This window comes from Sycon ciliatum, chromosome 6 (assembly GCF_964019385.1).
Source record: "Sycon ciliatum chromosome 6, ocSycCili1.1, whole genome shotgun sequence".
NCBI classification, from domain to species: domain Eukaryota; kingdom Metazoa; phylum Porifera; class Calcarea; order Leucosolenida; family Sycettidae; genus Sycon; species Sycon ciliatum.
This window is the reverse complement of record NC_088648.1, coordinates 21,841,663-21,861,111: the sequence shown is the minus strand read 5'-3', so window position 1 is coordinate 21,861,111 and position 19,449 is coordinate 21,841,663. Positions and strand designations below refer to the sequence as shown.

General features: G+C 50.4%; 1 protein-coding gene across 4 annotated transcripts; it reads left to right on the top strand.

The window, feature by feature from the left end:
• Window positions 1–6,345: 6,345 nt before the first annotated feature.
• LOC135819683 (uncharacterized) lies at window positions 6,346–18,889 on the top strand. Of its 4 annotated transcripts, none has more exons than XR_010553959.1 (5): window positions 6,346–6,815; window positions 8,928–9,029; window positions 11,497–11,561; window positions 17,216–17,270; window positions 18,029–18,889. XR_010553959.1 is itself a non-coding variant. In XM_065332935.1 (4 exons), the coding sequence occupies exons 1-4, from the start codon at window positions 10,852–10,854 to the stop codon at window positions 18,056–18,058; spliced, it is 399 nt and encodes a 132-aa protein (XP_065189007.1). In that variant the 5' UTR covers window positions 10,795–10,851; the 3' UTR covers window positions 18,059–18,889. The 4 variants fall into 4 exon arrangements, 1 of the variants encoding a protein (XP_065189007.1); XR_010553960.1 differs by lacking the exon at window positions 6,346–6,815 and adding an exon at window positions 7,795–8,714; XR_010553961.1 differs by lacking the exon at window positions 11,497–11,561.
• Window positions 18,890–19,449: the final 560 nt, after the last annotated feature.

Genomic DNA, 19,449 nt, shown 5'->3' with positions numbered 1-19,449 from the left:
TGGGCCTATATCCGGATATAAGCCCACCTCCGTTTATAGGCCCATGGGCTAATAAACAGACCCAAACACCGTAGTACAGCATGTCAGTGCAGACTACATTACCAGTACCGGTACCTATGGTAGGCGGACAACCGCGCACAGACTTTTACTTTTTCGCGTGCCAGCTGCCTTCAAAATTTGAATATAGGCCCAGGCTGTCCCTGCGGGAATTTGCGGAAAAATCCTCAAAAACTTGCGCAAGAAACTGCGGCAGAAAACAACCAAAAATGCGGAACTTGCCAGGAACTCGCGGAATTATTGGCAGATAATTGCGGATTTGGGCCAAATCACAAAATTTGTTGCATCTTTAGAATCGCTATTAATTTTGGGTACTGTGCAAATAACCTACATGTACGTACAGAATCATGGAAAGCACTGTATACTGCGTGAAAAGTGCATAGAAAATGTAAAAAGAAGTGCAGAAAACAACAAAAAAAACGCGGGAAATCGCAGATTTTTCAGAAAATCGCGGGTTTTGGCCAAAATCGCGAAATTTGTTGCATCCGTGGAATCGCGATTTCCTGGAGGGACAGCCCAGGGCTAAAAAACGAACCATTATTACTGATTTATTTTCCCGGAAAATGCATTATTTTCATATATTAGCCCATGGGCTTACAAGTCATGTATATGCGCAGAACTACGGTAATCGCGTGAGTACGGTACTTGAACTACTACTTACTAGTATTATAGTAATCCTTCTACGCAGCTACCTGGTCTACCCTCGTTAGGGCGCGTTCAGACTGGCGTAAAAAACAAGCGGAATGTGAAAGTTGTCAAGGTGAATCGCTCACGTGACGTTCCCGCCAGCGTAAACACGGAAAAGGTTTCCCACCACTCTGCAGGCCAGTGGAATGCAGATTCCGGCGGAACGCCGAGCGCTTTTGATATCCTTGCAGCACATGTTCCGTCTTTTCGTTTTATTTCAGCCTCTACTCTTGCAGTCTGACTGCATGCTTTTGAGTTTTGAGTTTTGACTTCTAGACTGCCAACTTGTCCCATCATGCCGAAATCTTTGTTCGATTCAGCAATGGAGAGGGAGTTCATGGAGCTGTACGTGGTGATTTTTGCGGGCCGCTCTTCAGGCAAAACGTTACTGCGAACGAGAAGCATACTCTGATCGCGAAACGGATGAATGCCACGCAAGCACCAAACACTCCCGACATAGTATTCTTTCCGTCGACAAGCACAAGCAAAAGCACAATGATCCAGTATCTCAACAGACTGAATTAGTTTATTTTGATATCCAACTCAAACTGAGTCAACTCAAATTTTCAAATGTCGAAGCTTCACATGTACTGGCCATTCCAGCGGGATACACGTGCAGTGTGATTGCGATTCCCGGGATTACCCTGCAGCTTTCCGGCGGCTATTCACGCCAGTCTGAACGCGCCCTTAGTAGACGGGGGTATCAAAATAATAGCAAGAGTACATAACCCCCCCTGATGTACTCTTGATAATAGTCATAACGACATAAGGCCAAACTAAAGAAGGTGTGTGGTTCGACTAACATGGACATTTTTTTTACGGGCGGGCGGGCGGATTTTTTTTTTAAATATATTTTTTAGTACATGTAAATACACTGTATACGCGTATCGAGTAGACTCTACTACCAGCACAAGGCAGCAGTCGTACCACTCACTGCACTGCACTGCAGTTACTTTTATGTAGATCTGAGATAGAGAGAGTAGTTTTTGGAGCTCTGCGTCGTCAAGTTTTCTGTACCTCTGCGGGCGACTCTATCGCACAATGCTTTGACGGTATGGCGGACAGCATGGAGGGACCACCAGGGGGTCGTCATCTGGAAACCAAGGGCCAATGTTGCCGGTGCAACGGCAATGGCACCTGCAACAAATGCAAATGTGCTAAAGAGAATCGTAAGTGCACGAGCTGCGCGCCAGGACGGAAGTCGACCTGTAAGAACACCGTAACCGTACGAGAAGAGCCAGCCGTTAGTCCCGTACCCAAGCCAGGGGCAGCCCCACCTGAGCAACTCGGATTTGCGTCGCCCAACCGAAGATCAACAACCAACACAACCACCGCTCAGAGAACGCCTGTGTCCGGTGCAACCACAGCGGATGACATAGCCTCCGCCGCACTCGCCGCTGCTATGTCGAAAGTTTCAAGCTCTCAACAGCTAGCATGGAACTTACTGGAATCCGCGGAGTCTGCGGAGTCAAGCACCAGTTCAGAAGTGTCAACTGGCAAGCAGGCTGACGGTGTCAGACCTACACAGCGGGACACGACAATGAGGCCGGCTACCACAGCTGAGACCCCAGAGTCACTCACTGCTGCTCTGCTTGCGGAGTGCCGACAAGAGGCTGCCTCCGAAAATTCGAATGATTGTACAGTAGCAAACAGAGACATTGGAAACATGCAAGATAGCATCCCGGATATCCCTGCTTGTACCGGTAGTACCTCACGTGCCAGTTTGCCAGCAGACTCAGGCACCCCGACCCAGCCACTCGCACAAACGCACTCATCACGTACGCCACCCACACACGTACACGTCTCTGACTCACAACAGCAAGCGTGGGACATGCTGGACCAGCACCATGAGACCCCCACAGCGGAAGAGGCTGACCTGTTGGCAAACCTGGCCTCCTCGCAGCCACAACTAAGCGGTGACATGGGCACACAGGAGCAGGAGCCGGTTGCAGATCCACAGCCACAGCATCTTCCAGACTATGCCCCTGCCAACAATCAGTTCTCGATGGGTGAGCACGACTTCCAGTCCTCTGCTCAGATCATCAACGCCGCATATGAAGAGGCCGTTCACTTTCGACCCAATCTCTTCATGCCACCATCAGGAACTGTCGGATCCACATTTATGAAGATCATTGCTGGATTGTACAGGCGTTTTGCAGAAGCGTCCGCTGGGGAGGGCATTGCAATCAAAGCCGCAATGGTCGCCACCCAGCTCCTCCTCCAAAAGCCACATCGCGCCGAAAGGAGACAGGAATTCCTAAACTGCCTGAACCGCAGACTCCCACTATGGACAGGTGGTGACGTCGACCAGCTGGTGAGGGAAGCGCGCACCATCCAGCAGCAACTAGTATCCGCTGCCAAAGCCAAGCACACCGGTAGCAAGCACCCCGATGATGCCCGCCGCTTTGCCAACTTGATAGCAGAGGGCAAAACCACCACGGCAGTCAGAATGCTGTCCGATACCAGCTCTAAGGGTGTCTTGTCCCTTGACGACAAGATCAACGGGCAAACAGTCAGGGACATTCTGACCGCCAAACATCCGCCGGCAGAAGACCTGCAAGATAGTGCAGCAATCACAGGTGTCCCACCCCCACCTCCCCATCCAATCATGTTCTCCGCCATCACCAGGGATGTCGTGAAGCAGGCAGTACTCAACACCACTGGAGCAGCGGGGCCTTCTGGTATGGATGCAGTGGGCTGGCGACAAATCTGCACGTCATTCGGCTCATCCTCTGACGACCTGTGCGATGCCCTAGCACTATGTGCACGCCGATTAGCATCGTGCCCTGTTGATCCAGCGTCATTGGAGGCCTACAATGCCTGCCGGCTCATTCCCCTAGACAAACAACCAGGTGTGCGCCCTATTGGCGTTGGGGAAGTTGTGCGCCGCGTGCTAGGGAAAACCATCTTGACAGTGGTCGGTCCAGCCATCGAACAAGCAGTCGGCTCTCTCCAACTCTGTGCCGGCCAACAGTGTGGCATCGAAGCTGCAATTCACGCCATCAAGACCACATTCGCAAATGACGACACGGAAGCTGTTCTACTTGCCGATGCCTCAAATGCCTTCAATTGCATTAACCGTGCTGCATGTCTCGCAAACATCCGCCACCTCTGCCCGGAGTTCTCAACTACCGTCATCAACTCCTACCGCTCCCCATCCAAGCTCTTCGTTGGAGGCGAAACACTTCTGTCTTGCGAAGGTACCACCCAAGGCGATCCTCTCGCCATGGCCATGTATGCACTTGGAACGGTACCCCTCATACAAAGAGCCAAGTCCAGCGGTGCCCTTCAAGCCTGGTTCGCAGACGACTCAACAGCGGGTGGCAAGCTGCGGATGCTGCGCACGTGGTGGTCTATCCTGGAGGAAGAGGGGCCAGCTTTCGGCTACTTCATCAACGCCAAGAAGTCCATTCTTCTAACAAAACCAGACCATGCTGACCTAGCAGCCGAGCTCTTTGGTGACACCAATGTAGACATCCGGGTTGACGGCTGTCGTCATCTGGGCGCAGTTCTGGGCACCCCACAGTACTGTGAGGGTTTTGTTCGATCGAAAGTCCAGGAGTGGTGCGCAGAGGTTGCAGTCTTAGCCCTGTATGCTGTCACCCAGCCCCAAGCAGCATTTGCGGCATTTGGACAGGGCCTGCGGCACAAATGGGCCTTCATAGCCCGCACCGTGCCTGACACCGCGCACTTGCTAGCTCCGTTGGAGGACACGATCCGCGTGAAGCTCATTCCCGCCATCACCCACCGACCTCCTCCAGGTGATCTTGAAAGGTCCATCCTAGCTCTCTACCCTGCAGAGACGGAGGTTTGGGGCTCATCATCCCGGCCTCCCTGTCAGTCCAGCATCGTGACTCCAAAGCTATCACGCGCGCCCTCGTAGAGCGTATCCTGCGTCAGGATGAATCCCTCGACGGCATCCCGCACGAGACAAGAAAAGCGAAGGCAGATGCTTCATCACAAGCCCGCCGTGCACGCATGGACCACGCCAAGTCCATCAAGGATAGCTGCCCTCCCGCCACGCTTCGTGTGCTGGAGCTGGCATCAGAGAAGGGAGCCTCTAGTTGGCTTACCTGCCGCCCGCTCCGTCGCTATGGTTTTGTCCTCAACAAACAAGCTTTCCGCGACTCGCTTCATTTGCGCTATGGTTGGATCCCGTCTGGACTGCCCTCAACCTGTGCATGCGGGGCTTCTTTCACACCTGAACACGCTCTGTCCTGCCCCATTGGCGGCTACCCCTCCATGCGTCACAACGACCTCCGTGATTTAACAGCATCCCTCCTGAAGGACGTGGCCCATGACGTGAGCACCGAACCTTCACTGCAACCGATCACCGGTGAGACCCTGCGTCATCGCACAGCGATCTCAGCCGACGGCGCTCGCCTGGACGTGGCAGCATCCGGCATATGGGGTGGGCGTTTCGAGAAGACGTTCCTAGACATCCGCGTCTTCAACCCCCATGCACGGTCCAACCGCCAGCAGTCACTTCCAGCTACTTACCGAAAACACGAAGCTGAGAAGAGGCGCTCGTATGAGGAGCGAATCCGTGAAATTGAGCACGCGTCATTTGTGCCGGTCGTCTTGAGTGCATCTGGAGGATTCGGGAAAGCGGCCACTGCGCTCTACAACAGAGTTGCCTGTATGCTTTCGGACAAGAGAAAAGAGCCCTATTCCACCGTACTGGCCTGGATCAGGTCAAGGGTCTCTTTCTCTCTTGTCCGCTCAGCAAATGCTAGCCTCCGTGGACATCGCGCCGCTCAACCGAAATCTAACCGAGCTTTGGCTGACATTCCCGCTGTGCTGGCCGCAGCAGAATGCCACTTCTGATTCTCTGTTCCATTTTTCTTCTTCTTTTACTTGTGTTGCGTGCACGATTGATCTTGGTTTTTCCATTATTATTTGCCATGGCGACCCCCGTAAGTCCAAATAACTGGCAGGGCAGGGTTGGGCCTTTTTCTTTTTTCACGAGTCTCATTATGTTCTGTTGCCCGTACAGTGGCAGATTTCGCGCGGTGATAAAAAAAAAAAAAAACTACATGTACATGTAAAAAAAAAAAAAAAAAAAAACTGCAGTACAACTACAAGTCAAGTCCAAAAGGAGCCGCCTGCGTCCGCAGACTTTCTCATGTAAACACAGCCTGAGGCTGTGTTTACATGAGAAATTTCAACCCGGGTCGAGTTCAGCCCGGGTTGAAAGTCTGTACGACAAACAAAAGAGGTGAGCGTTTACATGAAGACAGTTGACCCGGGTCAAATACTGATATGCCGCCAAAAGTCCACTTCTACAGTCCTCTATGGTCACGTGAATCCGTTCGCGCGAAATTTGCATCTGCAGTGCTGTTCAAACCTGGCGCGAGATACGCACAGAAGTACGTTTGTACGATTTTCTTGACCCGGGTTGATTTCAACCCTCCCCTTGGGGGGAGGGTTGAAATCAACCCGGGGCGAAATTTCAACCCGGGTCAAGCGCAATGCGTCATGTAAACGCGCCATTCACTTTGTGCACATGGCGGGTTGAAATCGCTTGTGGCTCAATGTAGCTGAACCATCGGACCTTATTTGTCAGCTAGGATCACGTGATCCATCCAGCTGCCGCGTGCGGCAAACAGCCCAAATAGCGCTAACTCTGGCCTGCGAGCGTTTGCTGCGACTAGCGCGCTAGCGCTCGTGACATACACAAACGCGCTAGCCAGAATGCTTTGACTTTGATGGCTTTCAGCTTCTATTTTTTGAAAAGTAGCGCGCTCAGACCAGCTCGCTCACTCTTTTCCTCTTCCATTTTTTAGGGCAATTGTTTTGTTTGATAGACGAAGCTTAGGGTCTCTTTGGGTTTGCAACCCTTACCCTCCTGGAAAAAATCATAGTTGTGCTAGACTGCGACACTTCAGACCAGGTACTATTAGAGCCGCTAATGGACGACGAGCTATTTTCCGCTATCCGGAGCTCAAGCATTTGAGCCGCTAAATGGACGAGACTCCTGAGGTAAAGGATGCAGAGAATGAGGAGAGAACACTCGTATGGAGCAGGGAGTAGGTAGTGTACTACTTCCTGGTATGGAGCACTGAGAAGCGGTAAGTCTTAGGGCAATTCTTAGCTAGTAATTACTTTCTCGCCATAATTATGTTCTCGTTTTTCGTGTCTTCTGTAATGCCAGTACACTAGCAGTACGACTACACTGTAGGCGAGAGTCCATAAGCCAGAGTGTGCAGCTCTCCATCTATGCAGCATAAACAAATTAATGACAAATTTCCTTTGCCTAAGGGCTGGGTTCCACTGCCGCTCCGCCGCACATCATCCACGGCATGAAACGTCATCATTACGAGCTGGTCCAGCGAGGCCGCGGCTCATCACCAGCTTTCGCTTCGCTGCTTGATACAAAAAATGCAAGCCGCGGTCACGGCTTGCATTGTTTCCCGCACTTAATTGTTTTATTCGGGGGAATTTTAATTCGTTGCACAGGCCAGAACACGAGGATTTTTTTGGATTTCACGCGCGCGCAGGCAGGCTAAATGTCATAAAAAAAACGTCGAGCACGATCGCGGTACCGTGAATGGCGAGTGTCACTGGAAGCGCGCCGCTCTGCTGCATGCAGCCAAGTACCGTGGAGCAGCGGAGCTGCGGAGCCGCAGTGGAACCCGGCCCTAACCAAACTTATAGCAATTTGAAAATGTTTGACAATTTTTCATAAAAAAACTTGACAACATTGTTCTTCTGTAGAGTGCCGCTGGCAACTCCATCGATGAACTCCATCAATGAGCGCAGGGATAAAGTTTAGAAACCCTTCGAGCGAGAACGTGTTTTCAAAAAGGAAGCACAAATATGCCGCGTAACTTCCCCTCTAGTACTGTATGGCCCCATCAAAGCCACTCGCTGACTACTTACCAGTAAAATGGGGTTGGACAGTTGTCAGATTAGCTGACATGTTTTCTGCCAACACAACCATAAGCAGTTGTCAACTCTCAAGACTAAAAGAGCTTGCGAAGAAAGTGAGAAACCTTGGCTATGAAAGCACATGAAGCGTCAGAACATTATCGAGCAAACTTGGACCTAGATTACCAGTGTCTGCTCCAGAGCCGGGTCAGTGGCCCTGTTTGTGAGTACTTGGACCTTTTGGAAAAAGAACACTGGGTTACCTGCGACCCGGTCGGAAGTCCTGTCGAGTACTATACTTTTTTATACCGTTCGAGGGTATACCGCCACTGACAGGCTGCATACGCGTGCAGATGCGTGCGGCCAGAGTGCCCAGTGCGAGTACGTTCATACATGTACATGTACAATCATGTACATCAGGAAGTCGAAAGTAAGTTTACGACTCCCTGACACACAGTAGCCGCACTTGAACGCATCTGGCTCTGGCCCAGTGTTGCAGGAATTGTGCCAGGTAGACGTGTACCCGGTTTGTGTTAAATCTTAGAGCAGGTACTGCATACCCTATCATATCTGTGTACATGGGTAGACAGAGTCAGTGTTGTTGCGTCCCACTCAGCACCCTTCTGGTTCATTTCGGCACCAGCACTCTTTGCGTATGCAGAGTTGAGTAGAGTGCAAGTTCGGACCACAAGTACACTGCAGCGGCTAGTAGCAAACCTAACCTGTGCCGTGATGCCCGGCACGTGTGTGCATCTACTTCATCCCTGAGTAACACACCTGGTATATTGTGCACAATAGGGCACAGTAAATAATCAGCATGCATCGCAGTTTTCTGCAACATATTCCTGAAGTCACTTTACACCTCAGAAGAATTGCGTCGCTGACTGGAATTCGATACCGGTTTAGTTTCTCTCTGGGTCATTATCAATCATAGAAAACCCGTCATACAATAGGTTCAAGCTAAAGTACCGTATCACCATGGTAATTCCTGGAAATTCGGTGTGTTTTCTGCCTTTTGTTAAACAAGCAGCAATGTGCAACAGAAATTACCATGGTGATACAGTAGATTACCGTGTGAAGCGGTGTGAGATGCAGCAAAGGTGAGCTTGTTACTGTGAGTCTATGCCCTAAACAATAAACTTTGCCGTGGGATGATTATCCTTGGGCTGCACACTCTGCACACTTATTGCTAGGTAAATCATTGGTCTTGTTCGAATCGTCCATTACGTTTGCAGCTGTTCAAACTTGTTTTGTTGTTTATTATTTTATTGATTTATTTATTCTACTTGCCTTTCCTATCTTCTTGTGTTTAGCATTAGGCGATTTGATCGCAGGACAAGAGAGGAGCTGATGGACGATCTCTCCAGTGTCCCTCTTGGTTCGGAGCAGCGCCGAGTGCTGACGTTGGGACTTGGGTAAGGATGAGTGTTCCCTCATGTTTACAAGTTATCCGTTTTGTCCAACACTAACGGTTATATGCAGAATACTGCTGAGTCAAAAATGTGCAACAATTAGCACAAAAACTGACTGATGAGATCATGACATTCAACGACCTGATGCTTAGCTGCATCACGTTTATATCCGTTAGTGTTGGACAAAACGGATAACTCGTAAACTGATGGTCCTCTTTTTCAATTTTAATCCTTGGCTCTCCATCCGAGTTCCCTCGTGTGTGTAGCTATTATTTTTTTTTTGGTGACAGTCAATTTTTTCTTCAGACTTTTCCCATTTGTGTCTTTCCCTCAAACTAGTCAATATTTTTATTTACTTATTTTTTTGCCCAGGGTCTACATTCTACCTTTATTTTACTTACACTAGGGTTAGCTGTCCGTTTACCAGTACTCATCCACACATATGTGCACATAGGATCTACACAGAACTCTATCAGTAGATATTTTGTGTATAGGAGGTTGTCTATCCACCGAGATAGCACTATATACTCCCATTCTGTGTGTTCTCTGGTAGCTATGTCCCTTGGAGACCCAGTGTGGTGACCGAGATCAGGCGTGTCTGCACTGGCATCGTCAACTTTGCCTACTGCTACGTGCTCCCCAGTGCTCCATCTGTGTCCTGTAATTTGTTTGGGGAGGGGGGGGGGGGGCAATACCGGTACTTCAGGTGCAGGGGGCAAGGGGGGAATGGGGTGGGGGGACATCATGCCCCCAATGAACCTCTCCAGGCGTTGTTCTGGAGTAGACTAACCATAGGCGGAGTGTACACATGCAGCACATAGTTTGGGAATTAGAACGCAATCGGACTCAGGCATATTCAAAGGCAGTCTATTGTGATAGTAGTCCTGGACTGATCTCACTATGATGATATAGGTCGTGCCCAGCATCACAATGCCAAACATTATAAATGACTGTTTTTTTTGCCTGAGGGGCTAGATGAGCATGCGGCTAGACTGCCGATGGCAACCAACAGGCTCAAGGCTGTGTTGAGACTTCGTGTGAGCGACCCGAGTCAATTGTTTACTCACCATGACTAGGCATCGCATTGAGCATCGTATGCCCACTAATATAATATATTATGTCACTGTTCTTAGTCGCACCGGGGGCGCATGCCCGTTTTCAGGAGACTTCTCAAAACACATAAGCCCTGGGTCCTGAAGGTTAGGCCTATTGTTAATCTAAATAGTCCTGGCTACTATCCCGCTGAGTTCACTGACTTTCTACTGAACCCGTATGTATGTGAGGAAAGTACTGTTCTGACCTCAACTGCGGATTTCATCAACTTGGTAGAAGGTTTGCCTGTGCGGGACGATCATTTATAATTGAGCATAGATGTGACCAGCCTTTACTACACCAACATCCCCAACGAGCTCGGTTGTCGTGGTATATCACACACAGGTGTACAAGGTGGATGCCCCTCGCCCTTCGTACATGGTTATTAACAGCAGTGACTTCCTTGATGTCAGTCATTCGGAAGAAAAATAAGTTCGTGTATGGTAACGATGTGTTTCGGCAGATCCAAGGGACTGCCATGGGTTCGCCTGCAGCAGTGGTCTATGCCGACATTGTTATGCTGTATTTGGAGAAGCAGTACGTTTTGCCGATCTTAGAGGGGGAGGGTTTAGAGGTTCAGGTTTATAGACGCTTTATCATTGCATGGTTGCGAAGGTCAAGCTCAGCGCACTTTAGGTAGGATTAATAAGTGTTCGGCCCTCAAGTTTCTCATGAACTGGCACATGATGGCATTGATTTCCTGGACACCACAGTTTTCCGTAGTAAGGGATACATGGCGGTGAAGCCTCATTTCAAGTTCACCAATCGTTTCCTGTATCTGCTTGTCGGTAGTAACCACCCCTGTAGTATGGGCAAAGGTGTGTTCACTGGGGAGTTGATCCGTATCCGTCGGTCTTCGACCCTTGACCACCACTACGAAGCTGCTGCCGAGCGGCCGAAGCAGGCTTTCCGGGCCCGTGTATACAAGCGCTCCATCTTTCATCTTTCAGACCCGTACACTAGGAATGGATGCGCAGGGAAGGTATGTTGGTCAAATTGGCATGGGTTTGGGTTATTTCTGTAGTTGTATACAGTGCTCCTCATTGTATTTACCTGGGCCCGGCCTGCTGTCCTTCGCCCGTTGGTCTTGAGGTCCAGGTGTAATACCCCTACCATACAGTCCGGTGGCCAGCGCGGTTGTTGTTACACGGTGGAACATCGGCAAGAGGTTGCTTGCTCGTTTGCCTCATGCTCAGTGTCCTCAGGGAGTTAGTATTTTCCTCCTGTTTGGATTTTGCAGTGTCTATGGTGTCGGTAATTGAGTTTTTGTTCTGTATGCTTTTCTGTGGTGTGTGGCTGTTGTTCACACATCTTTATTTGACTTGCTTCCTGGTGGGGTGTACCTTTTTGTTTTATATTGGTGTTGGTCTGGCTGTAGAGTTCTAGCATCCGTAGCTGCCTCAGGGGGTGCCACTTCTCCCATCAACGTCGACTAGTCCGCCGGTACGTGGTGCTATATTACGTTTAGTTGTCTGTTCCGTCCTGTACGGGCTGTGTCCTGCTGACCACACAGTCTGGGTCTCCATACTTTGCATGTTCTCATCGTGTGTAGTGTTCACACGTACATATATGGACTGTCACACCCATATGTTGTACATGTGGCTGCACGTGCTGTCTCTTTGTCGTACCTGCTGCTGTATTTGTGTTTCTGTGATGCTGACCCGTACATGCTGCTACGCTGCTTTGTTGTATTGCTGACACGTGCACCTTTTTGTGCTGATATGATATCGAGTACGCCACTTTTTGTGCTGATGAGGGCACCACTTTCCGATATCATGTTTCCTTTCGCCATGTCAGTTGTCAGTTCTCCCGTCGTCTCCTGAAGTGTAGTAATGAATAGCTCTCTCTCTAGCTCTAGAGAAAAACCACTTGACTAGTCCGTTTGATGTGTGGCGTGGCGAGGGTATAGTAGAGGCAGCTCGTTCTCCAACCGAGACGACATTTGGCGCCCAACGTGGGGCTCAAACCCACGACCCTGAGATTAAGAGTTTCATGCTCTACCGACACATATATGCACGCGGCACCGTTTGTGCTCCTATCCATTTACATATGCTGCTTTCCACACCTGTTCTGACAGTCGGTACGCACCGACTCTGTACGCATGCACGCACACCATTACATTCTGTTGGCATCATATTAGTGAGGTTTTGCATTCCAAAATTCGGCAAAAGATTCGGCACGCGGGAGCGAGGTCGAAAATGCACACGAAGATGCGGCATGTTTGTTCGGAAAAAGCTCACTTTGCCGAACATATTTTTCGGATGAATTTTCTTGTGGAAGAGCGCTAGCGCGTGATTTATTCAAAGAGGTTTCTTATCTTGGCATGGCTTCGCAGGCGTCTTTGACGACATCAGCATCGTCAGCTACCTCTGATTGCTCCTCTCCACTGCCTGTCTACTCTCTTTCGCCTGGAGTGTCCTCACCGTCATCTGTGTGGCTGAAAAGACTATGGCAATACCCATAAAATTTGACTTGGCCATGGAGTTGGTTTTTCTGAGGCGACTGAGGAGGCAGGTTTGGCCCTCGACTCTTTGGGCGCGATCAAAGTTTGTCGGAATCAGCAAGAAAATGAGCACGGGACAGGACATTGCTGATGCTGGGGCTCACGAAATCAAAACACATCATTTTCGACTTGCAAAACAAACGTCGGTGCGAAAATTCGACATTTTGATGTTCGACAAATTACCAAAGAACGCCAAGCCGAAATTCGGAATGCAAAACCTCACTATTGCGGAGCTTTCCGGAGCTCCGAGTTAGTTGTTGTTTGGAATACAGCAAGAGAACAACATTACATTGGCGCTGCGAGCAAACGCCTGATCCTCGCCATGTCCCTACTGTCACTACCGCCTCCGGAGCCATTCCCGATCTACAGCAGTCTCTACGATGCTGCTGCCCATTTTCCTGCCTGGGAACGGTGTTTCCAACTCTATGTCGCAGCAGCCGGCATCTCGGATGACACTCGCCAGAGAGAAACTTTCCAGTATGTGGCCGGCAAGGACATCCAGCAGCTCGTCCCTACGTTAGCCAACACTGGCAACGATCTCGACGGCCTCATAACCGCCGCCGCCGACTACTTTCAGTCGAAGCAGAGCCCCAGCATGACCCGCTTCCACTTCCGGCAGGTCACCCAGCAGCCTGGCGAAACATTAGACACGTTTTATACTCGTTTGCTGGCATCGGCAACGACCTGCAGCTTCGCCGACGATGCCCAGAAGAACGTGGCTCTCTGTGATCAAATTGGGGCAGGATGCACGTCCGATCCACTCCGCAGAAAACTGCTGGAGACTGGGTCCCTTGATCTCGCCAAGGCGCTCAAGGCCGCCAGAGCATTTGAAGCGTCAGTGGAACAGACGACGGCGTTCCGGCGCACACAAGACTCGATCAATGCCCTCCGTCATCAGCCACCGTTCTACAAAAGGACACTGCCGCCTCCTGCTACTGTTTCAACTCCGTCGCGTCGACCGATGCAGTCTTCGCCACATCCAGCTGCAAACTCGTACCACCAGCCACCTGCCCCAGTCGCCACTCGCGCTCCAGGCCGGCGGGAATCCAGCACATCGCTCTGCTACCGCTGTGGAGAGCCAGGCCACCCTGAGTCACGTCGCTACGTAGTTTTGCACTGTAAACGTCTGCCCATGGGCGTATCGTCCGCATCCGAGATCCTACAGCGCACACTGGACGCCATGGCTCGCTGGCCTCGACGGTGTGAAGAACGTCCACGACAACATCTTCAACTTTGGTAAGAGCGTCGAAGAGCACAACCGATGACTCGCCGCCTGCCTCCAGCGGCTCCAAGATCACAACGTTACACTCAACCGAGCCAAATGTCACTAATGTCACATCCTCAAGCCTCGGCTCAAGTTCATGGCTAGCGTCTACTCCGACAAGGGCATCCGCGCCTCTCCCAGCCACCAGCAGTCTGTGGCTACATTCTCTACGCCATCTTGCGTCAGCGACATACAGAGTTTCCTGGGTCTCACCAACTTCCTCCGCCGTTACATTCGTAACATGGCCGATCTCACCACGCCACTCCCTGCTCTCACTAAGAAAGGTACTGTTTGGCGTTGAACTGATGTTGAGCAGCAATCATTTGATGCACTGAAGAAGGCCATCGCCGAAGACTGCATGCTGCAATACTTTGACCGCAACACATCACTGTATGTCGACGCACCGGCCTCGGCGCAATCCTGTGTCCACGCCAAGACAACGGCCACGATGCACCTGTAGCATTCGCCAGCCGTGCACTCTCCGGCGTCGAGCAGCAATATTCTCAAACTGAACGGGAAGCATTGGGTGTCAAGTTTGGCTGCCTTCGCTTTCACCACGACTTGACAAGGTGATCCACAGTTCACCGTTGTCGCCGACCACAAGCCGCTCCTGCAACTCAAGGCCGTCGGATCGAGACCTCCACCATGAATTGAGCGCATGGGCCGCCTGCAGGATCTCAGCTTCCAGCTCCAGTACAAGCCTGGCCCAGAAAACCCGGCCGACGTCGTCAGTCGCAATCCGCAGCCTCATCCCGACTTGCCAAACATCGGCGCACAGGAAGACACTGCGTACATACATGCCCTAGCTACAGCAGCTAAGCCGAATGCGTTGGCTCTGAAGGAGATTGCGGACGCCACCACCGCAGACACCACACTGCAAGCCATCCTTTCCTCTCTGCAATCTGGCCGCTGGGATTCCAGCCACACCACGGTCCGCCCGTACTTTGCCCTCCGCCATGAACTGTCTGAGAGTGACGGTCTACTACTCCGCAACGACCGTCTCGTCATTCCCACGGCCCTCCAACGGCTTACCCTGCAGCTTACACATGCGGGCCACCAAGATATTGTCCGCACCAAGTAACGGCTCAACAGCAATGTTGGGTGGCCCAACATGGCTACTGAAGCCGAAGCACTCTGCCGGCAATGTATTCCGTGCCAAGCAACTCTCTCAACGACACCGCTACGTCCGGGAGTCCGTGCCCACACCACCGTCCACCAAGCCGTGGCAACGAGTCTTCGTCGATTTGTATGGACCCATACCAAACGGTCAGCACCTGCTTGCCACTATCGACCAGTTGACTCGCTACCCGGTCATCAACGTGTTCAGCACGACACCCACTACGGCCGGTGTTGTAGCTCTGCGCTCTACATTATCCATGTTCGGCTTGCCCGAAGAGCTAGTCTCGGACAACAGTCCTCAGTTCCGTTCTTCGGCTTTTGCTGATTTCCTTGCGCAACACGCTATCCAGCACCGCCACACCCCTCCTTTGTGGCCACAAGCAAACGGAGCAGTCGGGTGCCTCAACCGTACCATTGGCAAAGTTCTGCGAACTGCCAAACTAGCTGGCGAAGACATCAATGTTGCATTTGACCAATGGCTCCTAGCGTACCGCACCACGCCACACCCTGCCACTCACGAGGCACCGGCAACACTCATGTTTGGTCGCCCCATCCGCGACAGCATACCCTGCATTACGGCAGCCGCACCAGACTTGCCTTCAGCTGCCCACCGTGACCAGCAATTCCGCCAATCCCAGTGCGACGCTGCCAATGCCACCCGCCGGTCAAACGCCCCCATCCTCACTCCTGGTCAGCGCGTCTTACGCCGCAATGAGCAGGCACACAAGCTCTCACCACAGTGGGATCCCAACCCCTGGACCGTGGACCAGATCTCTGGGTCTACGGTGACGATCTCCAACTCAGCAACTGGCCAAAGATCGACTCGCCATAATTATGTCGTTCGTCAAGCCCGTAATTGTTGTCACACAGACAGCCCATCACCCACTACCAGCTGAAAGTTCTGCCACCACACCTTACAAAATTACAACAAAATCACATGCAAGAAGTCCTTTCACTTTGACTACTGCTCGTTGCGTGACATCACTCCTCACCAAAGGACTTCCTGGGGATCACAATCCTAAACAGACAAATGTACGAATACCGCAACTGACTCTGTTGTTCTGCACGCCACGATCAACACGACTGCGTGCAAGACACAGCTGATCATCGTCGCTGTACTCTTCCCTGAGCACGTTACCCTGTCGCTGCAGCCTGCGACGGACATTCCATAGTTCCACCAACTTGATGGCTTGATGTTCCCATTGACGTCGACCATGCGGTGTTGCCATTGACGACCTTCAACTTCAGGTCCTTGCCGTGGTCCGCACCATTCAAGAGATGGGCCACATTTGGTGTACTTTCACCCAGTTGGTCACTTATTTTAACCTTGCCGACTTTCCACTGCCGGACTGTTGCTTCAACAACTGGCGGAGAGCACATACGCATATCATCACTCTTCCTTGCAAACATCATTTCCGTCTCCACCACGTCCTTATCAGCCTGATCCATGCCTGACACCCCCAAGGCACTGTCCACTGTGCCGCCGGGCTGGTGGAGCGACGGACCGATTCTCCAGTGACGGTCGTCGTCCACAAGGCTGTTGGAGTGCGCATCCAAGATGTGCTAGAGCTGTTCAGTGTCGTGCAATAGCTATCGCATGAGCTGATTGTTTAGTAACTGGTGGTGTTAGTGGACAGTATAGCGTAACTTGTAGTTCCTTGGTCTTTCTCTTTTGTATAAACAAACTAGTAAGCTAACGATAAACTAGTTACACTTAAACAATTCGACTGGCACAAATTACAACAAAATCACATGCAAAAAGTCCTTTCACTTTTACTACTGCTCGTTGTGTGCCAACCACCATCATCAGTGTGCGCATTGCGCCTGGTTTGGTGCATGCCTGGTGGAATCTGACATAGCGGCTGATGCAGTGAGCACATCAGGTAACACCTAACGCATTGAAAATGACTCAACTATGACTTGGTTCGATTGCAAAAAACCTAATGATAGTGGTACCGAAACATTCGGGTAACCGGAGTAAGTGCCAATTGATATTTTTGGCTCCAGTCAGTCAAGTGATTCAATTGCAATAAAATTATATACGTATGGTGGAACTCACTTAGTACGTACCCGGGTAAGACATACACCTGCATAACACGGTCCTCTTTTGTCGCACGGATTTTCCTCCCATAAGCGCATATTCAGATGTGTACGGATACGACTGCTTCCTTCTGTTCATGTGGTTCATTGTCGCTGTGTTACTGTATGCAGATCTCACTCAGCTCTGCTCTCCGAGCATGCTGCTTCCAACACGACTTCCCGAAAGGTATGTATGGTGGCTAATAAATAATGCGAGAGTCTTTACGGATTCCAGTGCTCTCATGCCTTTTGCAAGTTCCTTTTGTAAGTCAAATGGAACATGGTTTGTGGTCAATACTTCAGCAGTAGTGGTGCGAGAATATTCGGGTGTCAAATTGCTCGGAATTGATGTATGATAACGGAGAATATACCAACATGTGAATCACTTGGAGATATGGTTTGCCAGGTTCTATTCACACTCACTAGGCTAGACCCTCTCGAGTATTGTACAACAGTTTTGGCCCAGGAGTGGTAAAGGGCACGGGGCAAGCTATGTCGGGACCTGCTGTAAAGTCTGCCATACACGAGCTGTACGTCTTATCGGATGGGATATACCCCTGATATTGCTGATAATGAATGGCCCAGTTTCATTGTACTGCTGTCCGCGATATTATATCCTTAGTGGCATTGTTAACTTCTCATTGCTTGTGGGGACGCATGGATCATACGTCCATCCAACACCTGCCAATCGGAACCCACCGACAACGCTGTCGGTTGGGTTGGACCACAATCGGTTGGTTTTTGAGTCCAAGATGCCACCTAGGTAGCACACAGCATTGCTAATCTGATTTTAAATTAGCTGCGCAAATCCTGGCATACTGCCCGTAAATGCATCTAACTCCCAGGGTACTTATGAGTTTTTAGGTCTATGTGGTACTTGTGTCGCATTGGCAGCCACTGTTCCGTTCTGTATTTTCTGGTCTATGTGTCGTTGAATCTCCACAGAAAATGTGCTCGCGCATTAGAAGGAGGTGAAAGATGCACCTGCAGGAGAATACATGCTTAAGAGAAGGCAGAAACATGCCCGGATCCACCAGAACTAGTGCTGGCAAGTCAACAGAGGCGAGTACTGATAATGTTCCAGATTGTGGTAGGATCACATAAGCAAAATTGACACTGGGAGGCACGGCGGTGGGTCAGCTCATGGCCAGCGCCAGCTCCAGTGGATATCACGTGCATCCAGTTCTAGTACTATAGTATGACTGCTACAAAGTAGTGCGGCCCAAATAGAACTCGGGTCAGGTGCCGAAGAACTGGGGGGTGGGGGGGCATGTATCAATGAACGGTAATAACTCCGGAAATCATGCTGGTGTATCGAGGGCGTGGGCCAATGAAGTGCTGGATTGATGGTGGACGACTGTACTGCAATCTTGGCTGGTCCCACTATCGCAGAGACAGCACTTCCTGGTGCAACCACCCTATCCTGCAATCTATATAATAATTATTATAAGAGATTTGTGTGAACGATTTTAGCATGATGCAAGTCAGCTTATTGTGCTGGGGGCCTGGCTACATGTCACTATAGCTTTATATAGACTCGATCACCGCATTACGCTGCTTTGCGTTGACTTGATTGAGCACTCTTTTTGGTTAGTGTCAAAGGTATATGTAATATGTATCTGCCTTCGTGCAAAGCTCTCTTTGTGCGTGTCTTGCAGATAGCTCGCTGACTTTGATGCTTTGAGCCATTTTCAAATTGCTTTTTTTGTTCATTTCATATAGACCGTATTGCCATTTGTTTAACCTCCCGCTCTGAGCTCCACTGATGGGACCTAAAAAAGGCTGAAACAGCTGTCTGGAGATTGAGCGTCAGTATTATGGATTTAGAATACACGATCTGGGGACAGCACTAGTACTGTCTAGCTGTTTCGTCCTTTGTGGACTCATTAGCGAATCACGGAGAAATAACTCTTAACTAAGGATGAACCTAGCAGCCATGAAAATAGATAAATAATGCCTCCAAGCCAGAATTCAAGGCTACATGTGTAGGCCCAAATGTGCCTTGCCCAAGTGCTGAAACTGATAAGTCATTGAGATACGCATAGAACATCTGGCAAAGGAACTACTAAAGCCCCCACAGGAACTACTAAAGCCCCCACAAGCACGGTATTCTACTTCAACAAGGAAGAATTTTGAAAGCATGCACAGCCCTACATGTATAATGTTGGTATAGGTAAGCCTTGTTTGATAAATTAACATGACAAGGCGGGGGACGCACTGTGTTAAAAAACAGTGCTCCTGATACACTAGTATGTCCTCGGCTTTGTCACATGCTGTCAACCGATCAACACATACAACGTTGCATGCAAAACGGCTGCAGCCTCGAAGTACGGAGTGCTATTTTGGAAAATGCTAGATGTACAGCC

Bases quoted from the DNA above. Each gene is read 5' to 3' on its own strand.
- LOC135819683 (XM_065332935.1), top strand. From the start codon at position 10,852: ATGGCGGTGAAGCCTCATTTCAAGTTCACCAATCGTTTCCTGTATCTG. The intron at 11,101-11,496 runs GTATGTTGGTCA...GTCTGGCTGTAG, and splicing joins GGAATGGATGCGCAGGGAAG to AGTTCTAGCATCCGTAGCTG. The intron at 11,562-17,215 runs GTACGTGGTGCT...TACTGTATGCAG, and splicing joins CAACGTCGACTAGTCCGCCG to ATCTCACTCAGCTCTGCTCT.